Source organism: Spodoptera frugiperda, chromosome 15, assembly GCF_023101765.2.
Source record: "Spodoptera frugiperda isolate SF20-4 chromosome 15, AGI-APGP_CSIRO_Sfru_2.0, whole genome shotgun sequence".
Classification (NCBI taxonomy): domain Eukaryota; kingdom Metazoa; phylum Arthropoda; class Insecta; order Lepidoptera; family Noctuidae; genus Spodoptera; species Spodoptera frugiperda.
The window spans coordinates 9,892,302-9,905,965 of record NC_064226.1 but is presented as its reverse complement, the minus strand read 5'-3'; the positions used below and the strand labels follow the sequence as shown (position 1 = coordinate 9,905,965).

The 13,664-nt window shown below is 34.1% G+C and overlaps 1 protein-coding gene across 1 annotated transcript; it reads left to right on the top strand.

Annotated features, from left to right (window-relative positions):
• Positions 1–4,027: 4,027 nt before the first annotated feature.
• LOC118278886 (acanthoscurrin-2-like) lies at positions 4,028–12,037 on the top strand. Its single transcript, XM_035598291.2, has 4 exons — positions 4,028–4,188; positions 5,753–5,935; positions 10,682–10,907; positions 11,902–12,037. The coding sequence occupies exons 2-4, from the start codon at positions 5,764–5,766 to the stop codon at positions 11,933–11,935; spliced, it is 432 nt and encodes a 143-aa protein (XP_035454184.2). The 5' UTR covers positions 4,028–4,188; positions 5,753–5,763; the 3' UTR covers positions 11,936–12,037.
• The last annotated feature ends 1,627 nt before the right edge of the window (positions 12,038–13,664 follow it).

Here is a 13,664-nt window from a genome sequence, read left to right as displayed (position 1 = left end):
TTTTATCATAAAAATGATGTGGATATTTTATGATAATTTAAATCTACAAACGAGGTTACGAAAAAAACCCAAACATTCGTCAAAAATGAATAAAAACAACATATTTTCCAAATAAGTAAAATTTTGTTTATTTCGATAATGATGTTCTATCAAAGGTTATTTCGAGATGTTCTATCGAATGTCGTTGACATTAGAAACAGCCAGTTGCCAGTTGCCACTAAAATATTAGGCAGACGCATAATATTACTATCCTGTTATGATTATATAATATCGGAATCATGTGGTAAAACACATGATTTCTGATGATGTCATTTGGAAGAAATGGTGAAAACTGGATCTACGTTTTTATAGTTTGAACTTATGGTCAAAGCCCTTTCAACTTTTTTTATTTTTAAATGTTGCCAGGCTAAGTTTGTTTTGGCCACGCCGTTAGATGAAGGGTAGTATATGTTCGACTGCTGAGCAAGAACCGGGAAGGAGCGATTTTCTAAGAATTACCGAAATTCCTGAGTCATGCTTAGAATTATAGGGGATTATCAGATTTTTTTAATAATAGATCGAAGTCGAAGATTATAGCAACTCATACTTTCTGAGATAAAAAGGCGTGAATTTTCGCATACATCAGTTAAATAAATATATGAAATGTGCTTACCTAATAGGTTTTTTTTACAGATTCGACTTCGTGAGGTTATAGGTCCATGAACGTTGTTGGTAGCGACTTTGGTGCTTTACCGTTATAAGTAATTTATTGCTTTAATTCCAAAGCTATAAAGTTTAGTTTGATTTATTGATCTATAAATACATTTTGTCACTTAAATAAACGCTTAGTGATGCTATATATAAATATGCCCCGACGTAAATCGTTTCCTGTTTACAGCAAAACCTGAACTATCTTTTTCAACTAAAGCCTGCCCAAATCCCTTCATAGATTTTCATGAATTGGATCCGAAACGCATACACTGTATGTTTTTCTTCCATCGTGCACCAACACAAAAATGTTGCAGTCACAAAATATAACAATGCGTTCTTCTCAATTTTTCAGCATCCAAAATACTATAAGCGTCGTATGCCTTATATGACAACTGTTATGGGGTAATATATTTAGAAGGGAGGTTTGTATCTCGTTTTTGTTTCTCAACATAATCCTTTGCTTTGTACTGTTTTTGAGGGGTTGCGTAGGAAATATTATTTCCTTATTTCATTTTTATTAAGAAAAATACTTACACTTACTCTTATGTATTGCCTAAACGCTACTTTGATTATAAACAGATCGGTTATCTATATCAATTAAATATAGCTAGTCCTTCTTTGTAAGGTGACAAAAGTTTTAATAAATGCATACAAGACACAAGCAAATGAAAGGCAAGCGATATATTCATTCAGAAAATGCCCAAACAGGTCAAGACAGGTCAGATTTATCGCCTTCGATAGCGCCAAAAAGCCAAAAGACTTTGGTTACCTTTTCCTCAATCTTTAAATGAGTAAAATACCTCTAAATGTGACACGTTTGTTTCCTTGTCAAGGATCTCCATTAAGGATATAAATTCCTTGAATATTATATATAGTTCAATCGAATGATAGCGTAAAATTGACTGATGAATCATTAAGATGAGTTTTCACAGCGGATTAATTGGGCAGTGTTAACAAATTACATTATCTATAAGTATATTATATGCAACATCGAATTGTTTTCGTTATCGTATATGCCGACGATGTGGAATAATCTTTATTTGATTGGATCACGATCGAACGGCGGCTTAAAACTGAGTATTATTCAGTTGCAATGGAAAAGAGTAATGTATTCAAATATATTTCATTGTGAAGGGCCTCGGCGCTTTCCTTCAAAATATTCTGGCGGTTTATGAGCTAAACAGCTGATAAAACAGGTGCTATGTATGTTCGCAATTTACCAGGGCACCTCGAGATTTGCATACCAAAATTGGACGATTCAATTTGGCATACAAAACTATGACGCCGTTGTGTTATGTGAAGTGAGAAAAAAAGTTTTAAACTGATCCTGCTGAGGTCATTCACTTTAAATGTAAATTGTTTGATGTTAAACAACTATCGTAAAGGTATGAGGATTGGAATGGCGACAAAAATTCTATTAGTGTTTACTTTGACGTTGATTTACTCAATGAATGAAGTACCTTTGTATTGCTTGACGACAAGAGCTTTACATATGTAATACTGGGTCATCAGATTATGTTTAAATTTTACGTTCCATTCATTAAATAAGCGATTATTTACTTATGTTGATAGTGATTTGCGATAGATATATTTAGAAATACATATAGAATAAGAATAAGAATATTTATTGTGTCAAAAATTTCTTTACAATAGTGTGTACAGAATCCTCTTTTAGACAAAAAAAATGCCTGTAGTAGAAGACTCTGCCCCTCCCCATTTGCATAGCGTGATAATTAACACAATAACTTAAGAAAATAATAATAACAAAAAAATAAAAAAAATGTAGTTAACTTTAGGGAACAATTTCAACAAAAAGAGAATATAATTAAAGATGTGAGTGTGTATGTGTGTGTGTGCGCGTGTGTGAGTGCGTGAAGTGGTTCCTTATTTTTGCACAAAGTATAATAGTACAAATTTTTTTTTTCGTTCGATTCCCAGTTGAGGCAAAACATTATTCGGATTTTTTTTTCATAACTATGAACTCTGGGATTGTGCCTGGTATATGACAATAGGCTCACTACTTACCTACTACGAGAGCCATAACTAGTGAAAAGTGAGTGTTAGGATTGTACCTACCTATAAGTTTATTTCTCTTATGGAGGTTTGAAGGCACAACTTCATAGTACCTATGTGTATTATTTATTGCATGAATAGCTGATAGTCGCGACTTTGTCCGCGTAAAATAATGTCTTCTGGCTGAGTTTGGGTTATTCTAAAATATTCTAAAATAAAAGTACCCTAAGTAACTCCTTAGTAGATCGGCTCTCTACCAATAAGTCCCGTCAATTTCAGTCCAGCCATTTCAAATTTTATCCGAAACAAACAGACATACGGACAGAAAAAAATATATAAAAAATGTGATTTGAGTATATGCTTCGTATGTGCACGTAGTAAAATACCCACTGTATTTTAATATAACAAACAGACACTCCAATTTCATTTATTAGTCTAGATATGATTGATATGTCACAACGCATTTGATCCTCTGGAGACGTTATGACATACCGACCAGAAATAGAGGCATTATGACATGACAGCCGACCAAAAATAGAGACAACTACATACCTATACAATAATTTTATTTATGTTTGTGTCGGTGTAGGTACATTCATGGATATCCTTTACATCAAAGTCAAAGTCAAAGCATTTAGTTCAATTAATCCTCTATTAGGCAATTTTAAAACGTCAAATTGAATTGTCCGTCAGTCTGTCTGTCAGTGAAGCTTGGTGTACATTTAATGTACACTTTCTACTGATCTCATAATAAATATGAGCTCTTTCAGCTGAAGTATTCCCCCCAATTATTGTGATAGACAACTAGATGTTTAAACAGGCACAATATAATCTGCAGGTACTTGCTTACGAAACGAACTTTTGATTAATACCTACGGAATTCGAACCCAACAAAGTTAAGATCGTGAACTATGGTTCGTAACTATTTCATGTTTGTAATTACATCTGATGAATATTGAATAGCTGAAACTGGTGGGCCTGTGTGCGTGATGTATAAGACTGGCTTCTGTCCGCGAGTTTGTCCTCGTAAAAGATTAACTTTTGCAAAACATTTTTTTTTTATTTAGTAATATCTATAACAAATTATTCCCTATATACCTAGATATCTGACCCGGGCCTATAAGCTATATCGTAAGAAGAGTTTCAATTGAATTTATTTGTTAGTTTTTAAAATTAGCGTATGCAAACAGATAAACAATAACAAAGAGTTAAAATTTTTCAAATATGTCTCAATTACCTTTTCCCTATCACCTTATTTTTTTTTCAATAATATGTATCATACGGACACACTTCTTTATGTTTAATTATGTGTACGGTGTATAGGTATAGGTGGGGCGACATACCTCCTTTAAGGCAACAGATTATAGCCATTATCTGTTGGCGTGTGTGCTCGCCTCGCCGACCTATAAAAGTCATAGGCAGGACATCATCAGTACAGTAGATCAGTGATCAGTGTTTGTATCGGACGGTGATATTTTCAAACAGGTAAATTTATAATACATTTTAAATTATCATAAGATTTTTTATTCTAATTTTTTAATTTCGCAATTTAAAATTGGTGTATTCTAATTTTGTATTTTTTTTAAGATACATAGTTTTTATAGAATTCAATTTGATATTACGATAATATTCCATAAAAATTTTGTGACGTTACTTTTTAAGAAATATTTTGTATGTGATTATTTTTTACGTAATTATTTTACTATTGAATTTAAACCAATTTTGCATGTAGGTATAATTATAACTAATTTTAAATTATATACCAAAACAGTCATGTGGATTTTTAGATTCAGTTTTTTTTCTATAAAAAAATTCAATGTTCATAAAAGATGACAAATGTAACACAATATATTATGTCAGTCTATTATGTTGTATTAAACCTCCTAAAAAACTTGCAATATTAAGATAGATGTAGTTACCTCAAAATCTTTTATTAAGTCTAAGTAGCGTGAATTTTAATATAATTTATTGTGGTAAATTTTAACATTATAAAGTTATAAGCATTATTTATACCTAAGTATTTAATAATAAATACGGATACGAGTAATCTAGTCTACTAACTTATATAACAATATTTTTTAAAATATATTCTTAACTATTTTTACCAGCGACTTCCCTTATACGCATGGTAATTATATTAAAAAACATTAATTTTAATACTAATCCATTTCTATATTAAACATTCGGAAACATTTTCTTACTTTTAATATCAACATTAAGTAATACGCGTTAATAATGTTAGTAAATATTTATAGATTAATGATTTTAATGTATAACTTTCATGAGTAGGCATAATACTGCTATGTAATCAAAAAAGCGGCTCAAAAAGAAGGTCAAAATTCAACATTGACTTTGACATAAACAAATTGCAAGTCAAACTAGCAAAACGAGTTCAAGTTTTAAAGGTTGTGCGGAAGTAAGTAAAAGTGAAGTCAAAATTGAATGACACTAATTAACTACGTGGGTAGTACATTGATATACAAAAATCCTGTACATATCAATGAAGTATTATATCATTATTTTACCGATATAATTAATTAAAATAAATATGAAGACTTCATTATTAGTCAAATTCAGTTCCAGAAATATCTAGAGTTTCACTAAACTATAGGCTCGCATAAAGAGCCCATAAAGATGTTTATTTGAATAGATTTGATTGCAAGTATCCGGCTTTATACGGTAAGAACCGTAATATTATGAGCTTAAAACGAATAACGTTACTAATTAAATTAATTATAATACACAATATTAATTTTCTAAAATTATAGCAAAGTATTAAACGTAACAACGACTTTTAACGAATTATATGTATAAGGACTATCTTCAATTAATTATAATTTAAAATTTATTCACTTAATTGTTAGACAAATCACTCGACTAGTTTCGAACTACACCAGGAATTCATAGTCATAACTTGCATTACTCGATAACGATGGAACTGATTAAAAAAAAAAAACATAATTAAATTTATATGTCTCACTAGAGTTACAGTTCAAGAAAGGACTATGTATAATGTTACTAATTATTTATTATTATTTTTTATTACCAGAACAGACCAAAATGAGAGCATACACGATTGTCTTCGCGTTGTTGGTGGCCTTTGTGGCGAGCATGGCGGCTGAGAATGGTCCCCTGATGGCGGCCCTCCAGCCTGTGCCCGTGGACGACACTGAAGTCATGGTCCTCCAGCCACAGGCACAAGGCGTCCGTGAGAAGAGGAGTGTTCTTCTTGGTGAGTGATTATGTCTTCCTCCGAAGAAGGAAGAAGAAGTGTATCTTTATTATCAACAGCTTCCCCCGCGTTAACAGCATAATATTTGTGTTCTATTCAAAACAATCTTTCATTGATATTCGTTCAGCAGTTTTTGCGTGGCAAACATCCATACGAAATGAATTTAATTACAGATATCGGAAGTATAATGTTTTAATAATTACGTTTGAAATTATTTACTTAGGTATAATAGATCATAAAAACAGCCTATATTAGTCCGTTTTATTGAAGTGATGTCCTTAATGGGGTTAACAGCTTCACATTTTGCGTGTTTTAAGAAGTACCTACTTTGTGCATAAGTTATCTCACGCGAGGTTATTTTAGTGAAGAGTTTAAGGGCACGATTTCTAGTTAATAATCTTAATATCCGGCCTGTAATTATTATTATCATTTCGGAATGAATCTGTGCCTTATGCATATGTAGGTACGTGCAATTCAAGGTTAGTGCGTTACACCTCACGCAATCTTAATGTTTCTTACATAATAGGCCCAAGAGTACAATAGTCTGTTGTATTGGTATATATTTGGGTTTATTTATAAGTAAATAAAGACTTATGGGGTAGTGCTATCCCGGAGCTGCGGATTACCTAGCGAGCTGCTAGGACTCTGGCTCGAACAGCAGGAGTAGGAACTGGGTGGTTTTTAGTCAGTAAGAGTCTGACACTCCCTCTTGCCTCACCCTAGGCGGACGAAGTCATTTAATGATTTTCCCTTCAAAAAAAGGATAGAACTGTAGGAGTACATTATGCTACTTAAAAAATATTTCTAGTCAACTTGACTTAAAAGTAACAAAGTGAACACAACTGCTCGTCCGGTCAGTTTTGTTTTTTTGTTGCTTATATTATTATGTTTTTTTACACCGTTTATGGTAGATTGCGAAAGAAATAAAGTCATTTATAAAAATATGCTCATAAGAAATGTGTCAGCTTAAATGTCAATTTATTCTTATTTCTAGTCGGGTCGATCACATTCATTTTTTCAAATAACGTTTTAAATAAAACAAGATGAGCTTTTAGAATATAAAATTTATTTTGAAACGGTCGACAGACATGTACCTAGTCTACAAAGACGTTAAAACATCCAACGTTTTACAAAGAAACAACCCCTTTGATAAAAACTTGCAAACTAAACGGTTCGTTTATGTATAAAATAGTGGATTAACCATGACAAAGTACCGACCCGGCTCGTTCATAGTTTGTACATCTCACACTTATCTCACCTCGTGGGCTCTTAAAGTCGTGGAAAGATTTGTAACACCCCTACACTAGCCGTGAAATATTGCAGCGATGAGAACAGGGTTGAAATCCGCGCTGGCCGAGGTGTGATTACAGTTTTACATACTCAAGTACAACGAGATAAAGTTCATATCACTTTGCATTTGAATTTTCTGCACAGTTACGATTTAAAATTATTTTTTTTTTGGTCTTTCACATAAATTGTTTCTTGTCATGTTACAATCACGGTTAATAATGATTATTCTAATGTATAATTGTAATCCCACAAAAACATTTCATGTTAAATGTTGCCAAGACGAGACCATATAGCTCGCACTGTCAAAAAGTAATCAGATCCCGTGTAGAGCCAAGTTTCTAACCCTACATGCCCAGACCTAAATCGATAAGCCCTAATTTCACACTCAAGTTACGGGGAAATTCTACAGCCATAGCTCGTACTGCGTAGTTCGTAGCGCGTAGCAGAGTTTTTACGCTATAATCTCGTAGGCGTGCAAACCTTGGACGTAACTGGCGAGTTGGCCGCACGGAAAGAGTTTAGAAGATTGAATAGATTTTTAAGCTCAAGCCCATATGACGAATAGCAAAAAGTCCGTGCGGCCGACTCGCCAGTTACGTCCAAGGTTTGCACGCCTACGAGATTATAGCGTAAAAACTCTGCTACGCGCTACGAACTACGCAGTACGAGCTATGGCTGTAGAATTTCCCCGTAACTTGAGTGTGAAATTAGGGCTTATCGATTTAGGTCTGGGCATGTAGGGTTAGAAACTTGGCTCTACACGGGATCTGATTACTTTTTGACAGTGCGAGCTATATGGTCTCGTCTTGGCAACATTTAACATGAAATGTTTTTGTGGGATTTCATTTCTTTTTGTAGGTTGCTTATGATAGAAAGATAAAATGAGCGACAAATACAAGTATTTTTACCCCTCCGCGGCCGCATTCAGACCTCTAGCGTCAAAAGTTGCGGAAGTCTCGAACAAACTTTCACCCCCTAGTTTAAGGGGTTGGGGGGTAAAAGTTCCAAGTTTTAGGATTTTTTTGTTGTTTGAGTACTAATACTAGCTTACATACCAAATTTCAGTTTTCTAGGACTTCAGGAAGTACCTTAAGAATTTTGTTGATCATCAGTGAGTGAGTGAGTGAGTGACGAAATCGGGGTATTTTAGATATCAATAAAATCTAAAGTATAAGAGCTATGCAATTGAAACTTTAGAGGTTTATTAAGTCTACCACTGACATTATATCCTGAAAATTTTGTTTATCTGGTATAACCCAAACTCAAGTTATGAAGGTTCAAAAATACGACGAAGCGCTTCGAGAAAAGGTAGGTAGTGCCCTTGCGCTTGCGCTTCGCTTGGCTCGTCTTGGCGGGGGCACTACCGTGCCCCCAGATTTGTTGGTTTTATTTATGTTATGGTTATGTACAAGAAAATGACTTATAGTTAACGACTAGTGGATTTATATTTTAAATTATCATGCCATAGTTTATATTATAGTGCAAGTATTTTTCCATGTTCACGAGTATGTGTATTGTTCTTTTCACCCGCAACGTGGCGACCTGTCTCGTGTCGCAGTAATCACCTAGCGCCGTACGGTCGTATACAGAAAGGCACGCATCCTCCGTCACAGTGTACGCATTACCTCTGCGTTATGACCAAACTTTTATACACACGTACAATCGTAAAAGATTGCTCGTTTATATGGTAACATAGTGGGAAAGTATAAATTTATGTACAATATAAAACAGTAATGCAAAGTAAAGGGCCCAGAAACCGATTAGGTACACAGTTAGGATCTCAGTTCACTATTTTTCATATTACTTTTTCGTTACGATTCCATAAATATTAATATTGAATTATGAGTATCAAAGTACTGTTTTTATATGAATGAACAAACCCATGAATAAAACATAGCCAATGCGAAATGCATTAGGGATATTAAAACTTTGTTATTAAGGTTCTCTTGACCGGTCGACGACCTTCTAAGGACTTTGCTTTTAAATAAATAAATAAATAATTTTAATTTATTTCTTCTTATTTGAATTAATTTTACATTAAGACAGTTTTATTTGTGATTATGTTAAGATTATAGATAGAAACAAATTTTACCTTTTTTTTGTATGTACCTTTTATATTTTAGAAATCAATTTAAAACTTAGTGTCAATGTAACAGTGACTAATTTAAATTTTCACGGCCATTCATTATGCTGAATCATTGCTCTCAGAGAAATCGTGATTAGCTGATTTATGTGAAAACAATTCTTCCATTTAAATACGTGTGAATAGGTGTAGTTTGTTTGAGCAGTCAATAATCAGTCATGTTATGGAATCCCCCGCGGAACATTGTACGTGTTGCGCATATTTGTAACGTTGATGAGAAATGGATACTCCGTAACAAATACGTCATGTTGATCCCTGAAGACCTCACTTTCTAGCCCTAGAGATTGATGACGCAATAAAAGGTAATAGACTAGACGGATCACTCGATCAGCTTTCCACAATGCCGTAATATGCTAATATTTTGAATAAACAAGGGCCGCGTTAACAATCAAGTTTGTTATAATAAGACCTTGAACTTAGACCATCACTGTTTAATTTTTATTATTATAATGCTCAGTAACAGGATATACAAAAACCATAAAAATGTAAATTCCTCGGGCTATAAATAATAAAAGCAGAGTAAGTAAAGGAATTAAAGCCGTCATAAAAATGTGTGTGGCGTGGCACTGTGGGAGTGTGGGATGGACGTGGCGCGGACGCGGGTCCGAGCTCGCCGGGATGGACTCGTAAATGCAAATCTGTACGACAATTTATTTTTATGAACAATTAGCCACGGTTGTCTATATAATAAGATAATCTCGTATTTTTCACCTAAATTCTGCTTTACTTGTAGAATTACGTGGCTGCGTTATATCCCTCAGCTTTTTATTTATTTTTTTAAGTACTTCACAAACTTTCGTGCTCTGGGCTCTAGATTGTTTTTATGTCATCAGTATTTATTATGTTACCCAAACTGTAGCAATATTACGAAACAAAATACATAACATAGCTTTTCGGAGACGTTTTATATTGCTTCGTAAAAGTAAGATTATGTTAGAATGTGTTGTCAATCAGAGATTCTCCAAACTAGTTATTCCAGTTGATTACAATTTTAAATTCTTTCTTGTCTCCATGTTACCTTGACACCTACATTTATGTATTTGTTGCATATTTTAAATGCATGGATATAGAATACTTCATTATTATCATCGAGGTTTTTTTTTATTCAAACCTAAGTTTTAAGTTGTGATGAAATGAAAGGAATAGTTTATTTTAAAATGACCTACTGGACTAACTACTAATGTAGATATCTTTTTTGGACAAATATACTGAATGAATGACATTTTAATTCATAAGTTACTGGTCCATATGTAGGTAATTATGTACGTTCAATATTTTGCATTATTTGTCTAAACATAATGTTCGTTCCTCAGGTGCTGGTCTGCTCGGCGCTGGTGCTCTGGGTCTTGGCGCTGCTGGTCTGGTTGGTGCCGGTCTGGTTGGAGCTAAGGCTGGTTTCGTTGGTGGTGCCCTAGCTGGTGGTCTGCTGTCCCACGGCAGGAGCTACGGTGGTGGTTACGGCGGTGGCTACGGAGGTTACTACGGTGGCGGCTACGGTGGCGGCTACGGCGGCGGCTACGGCCACGGACGTGTCTACAGGTTTGTCTATAAAGATATTTTTGATATTATTGCCATTTTTATATTTAGTGCGTTAAGTAGGTTTAACAATAAGAGTCTATTACATGCAATTTATTAGTAACTTAATTCCAACGAATGGATTTCAATAAATATACCATCATTTGATAAACATATTTTCGCAACGCTTCAATGAATTTCAGTATTTGATGCTGTAACAGACTCTTCCCGCACTAATAATATACGTATACTATGATTATTTAACAATTCCCAATAAATGTTTATTCAATAACTAATTTCAATATTACGCTCTATTTCAGGCGCTATGGCTTTTACCATTAACTCTAAACCAATATAACATTAGTATCATTTTACGATGATTCAAATTTCACAATGACCACAAACACCTAACTATTTCACCCACAAATGTGGTTTACTAATACTAATATACTCCAATATATCACTTTCATGAATACTTATGACATTGAACTATTTAATTTAAATTCGAATCAGTTCACTGTAAAATAGCCCTTATGTCAAAGTCTATACAAGTCACATTTAAATACATATGAAATCTTAACATATGCATCTCCATATAATATACATACATAGTTCGAGCAGACTGAATAAAAAAGGATGTTCTGCAGTCGTCAGGTTATTTTTTCTAAATTAATTATGACGCACATTGATGGTGTTTGCATGGTGGTAGTATGTATTAATTATCCCTTTGGTGTATTGTTGAAGCACATTGTAGGTGATAGTGTTGCACATTTACTGGTAGTCGTATAGCTTCCCTGATAAATAGCCACGATTATTTTCGAGTTCCATTATAGTTTCTTGGAATTAAGGTCCAAATGTACATAATTATCGTTTTTGGTACCGGTATTCATATTTTTAAGCATTTTCTCATTTCTAGTTATATTGGTAAAAGTTAGTTATTTACACAAAAGCACTATTTTTGTTATTAATGTCTTCTTATTGAATGCCTTTATATAATATTGTTATTTATTTGTTCCAGGAAAGTATACCTTGTAGAAGAACCCTGGTGCTGAACCAACCGACTGACTGCTGTGCAATATCTGATAATTTAAGTGTACGTGATTATGAATGGAGTGTATTAGTACAAATTAATAAAACCAAAACATAAAAATTTACTCTTGTTTGTATTTATTTATCTACGTCCAAAAAGATTTCAAAGATTATATTCATAGCAAAGTTGAGATGTTTAATAATATTTCTACAACATAAAGATATCCTTTACTAAAATATTGTGCTTACTGACAAAGTCACGTACTGTTTGCCGAGTGCTCCGTGGCTTGTAACTTCTATTATTCATGAAAAAAACTTCGCCACTTGGCAAAATGTCGAATATCGTTAAAATGTGCATTTGCAAAATGGCTATTTGAATGTGTCTGGAGCGAGTCATGCATACTAGTTGAGAGAGCTTTTCTTGTGCCAGATACTTTAAACTAGGGATCAATCAATAGTAACCAGGAGATTTATTATAGCTTTCCAGGAAAGGTCCCAATTTATGAATGTGAGTAAAAGTTAAACTCTCCATGAGAATGAAATAAATATATCGTATCGTAAAAGCATTCACTGTACTACTGCACCAATGGTGTTGTGGAAATGGCTCAACGGCTGTAAGCCTTCTCCAATAAACGGCATGTTTATTGGGAAAGCGTTTAGGACATAAAGCATCGATGCACTACCACAACTCAGGCAGGCGGCGCAGTGGCCAACAGCTAGTTCCCAATAAATATCATCGCACTTGATGCGGCCGTGCATCACGGAGCTGCTCACAGCCACGCTGGATGGAGCCGTCGATACAGCATTAACGGAGATGGATGGTATCGGCCCACGCCATCGCCTCTTTAATCTCACCTACAAAAGAGATATACGAGTGAGCCGCGCTTCCGATAACCGTACATTGTTCTCCTCCTTCATTTTACATTACCTATGAGTCTTTGTCGACGTAATCCGATTTGTAAACGTTCGTTTGTTTGAGCACAGAAAGATTTTTGGAATGTTTAATATATCCCGTTTTAGGCATTTTAGGATAATCACATTTCACGGAAATATGTTTCATTTATTTTCGTAGGGACGATGAAATGGTTTTGTAATAAGTAGATACCATTTCTTTGTAGAATTGTTACTAATCAAATAATGGCCGAGATTTGAATAAATTTTGTTAAAAGGATTTTACTAAATTGTTTTTGAAGGATAAAGTACCTTCGAAGATTTTATAAAAACAATATCGTTCCCTTATCATTTTAGAGAAATTATTTCATTAAATAAGAAAGTAGTTTTACTAGGAAGTTGAAAGCCTTGTAACGAATCGATTTTGGTTGCTGTCTACAAAATTGTATATAACTGGAATGAATGAATATGGAATGTTCTGAATAATGCCCGGTTTACATTATTCCAGTCCAGCGATCCAGTCCAGTACTGGATTGCTTACTGGAAAAATGTAAACCGGCACTGGAATGAACTGAATCCAGTAAGCATTCCAGTCCAGTAACTGGATTCGCGGTCTACTTTTCGGTCCAGTGCGATCAATCCAGTGCAACTGGAATAATGTAGACGGCCAATCCAGTGCCATTCCAGCGCTGACGAAGTACACACGTGTTGGTTGTTTTTGCGGACTTTTTTGCGAAGAAAAAGGATTTAACAATGGTGAAGAAGTTATCTGAAGACGAAACTATAAAGTTTGTCTCTATATACAGAAGAAGGACAATATAGGTGGTGAGCCTATTGCCATATACTGGGCACATTTCCAGT

Bases quoted from the DNA above. Each gene is read 5' to 3' on its own strand.
- LOC118278886 (XM_035598291.2), top strand. From the start codon at position 5,764: ATGAGAGCATACACGATTGTCTTCGCGTTGTTGGTGGCCTTTGTGGCG. The intron at 5,936-10,681 runs GTGAGTGATTAT...TTCGTTCCTCAG, and splicing joins GAAGAGGAGTGTTCTTCTTG to GTGCTGGTCTGCTCGGCGCT. The intron at 10,908-11,901 runs GTTTGTCTATAA...TATTTGTTCCAG, and splicing joins GGCCACGGACGTGTCTACAG to GAAAGTATACCTTGTAGAAG.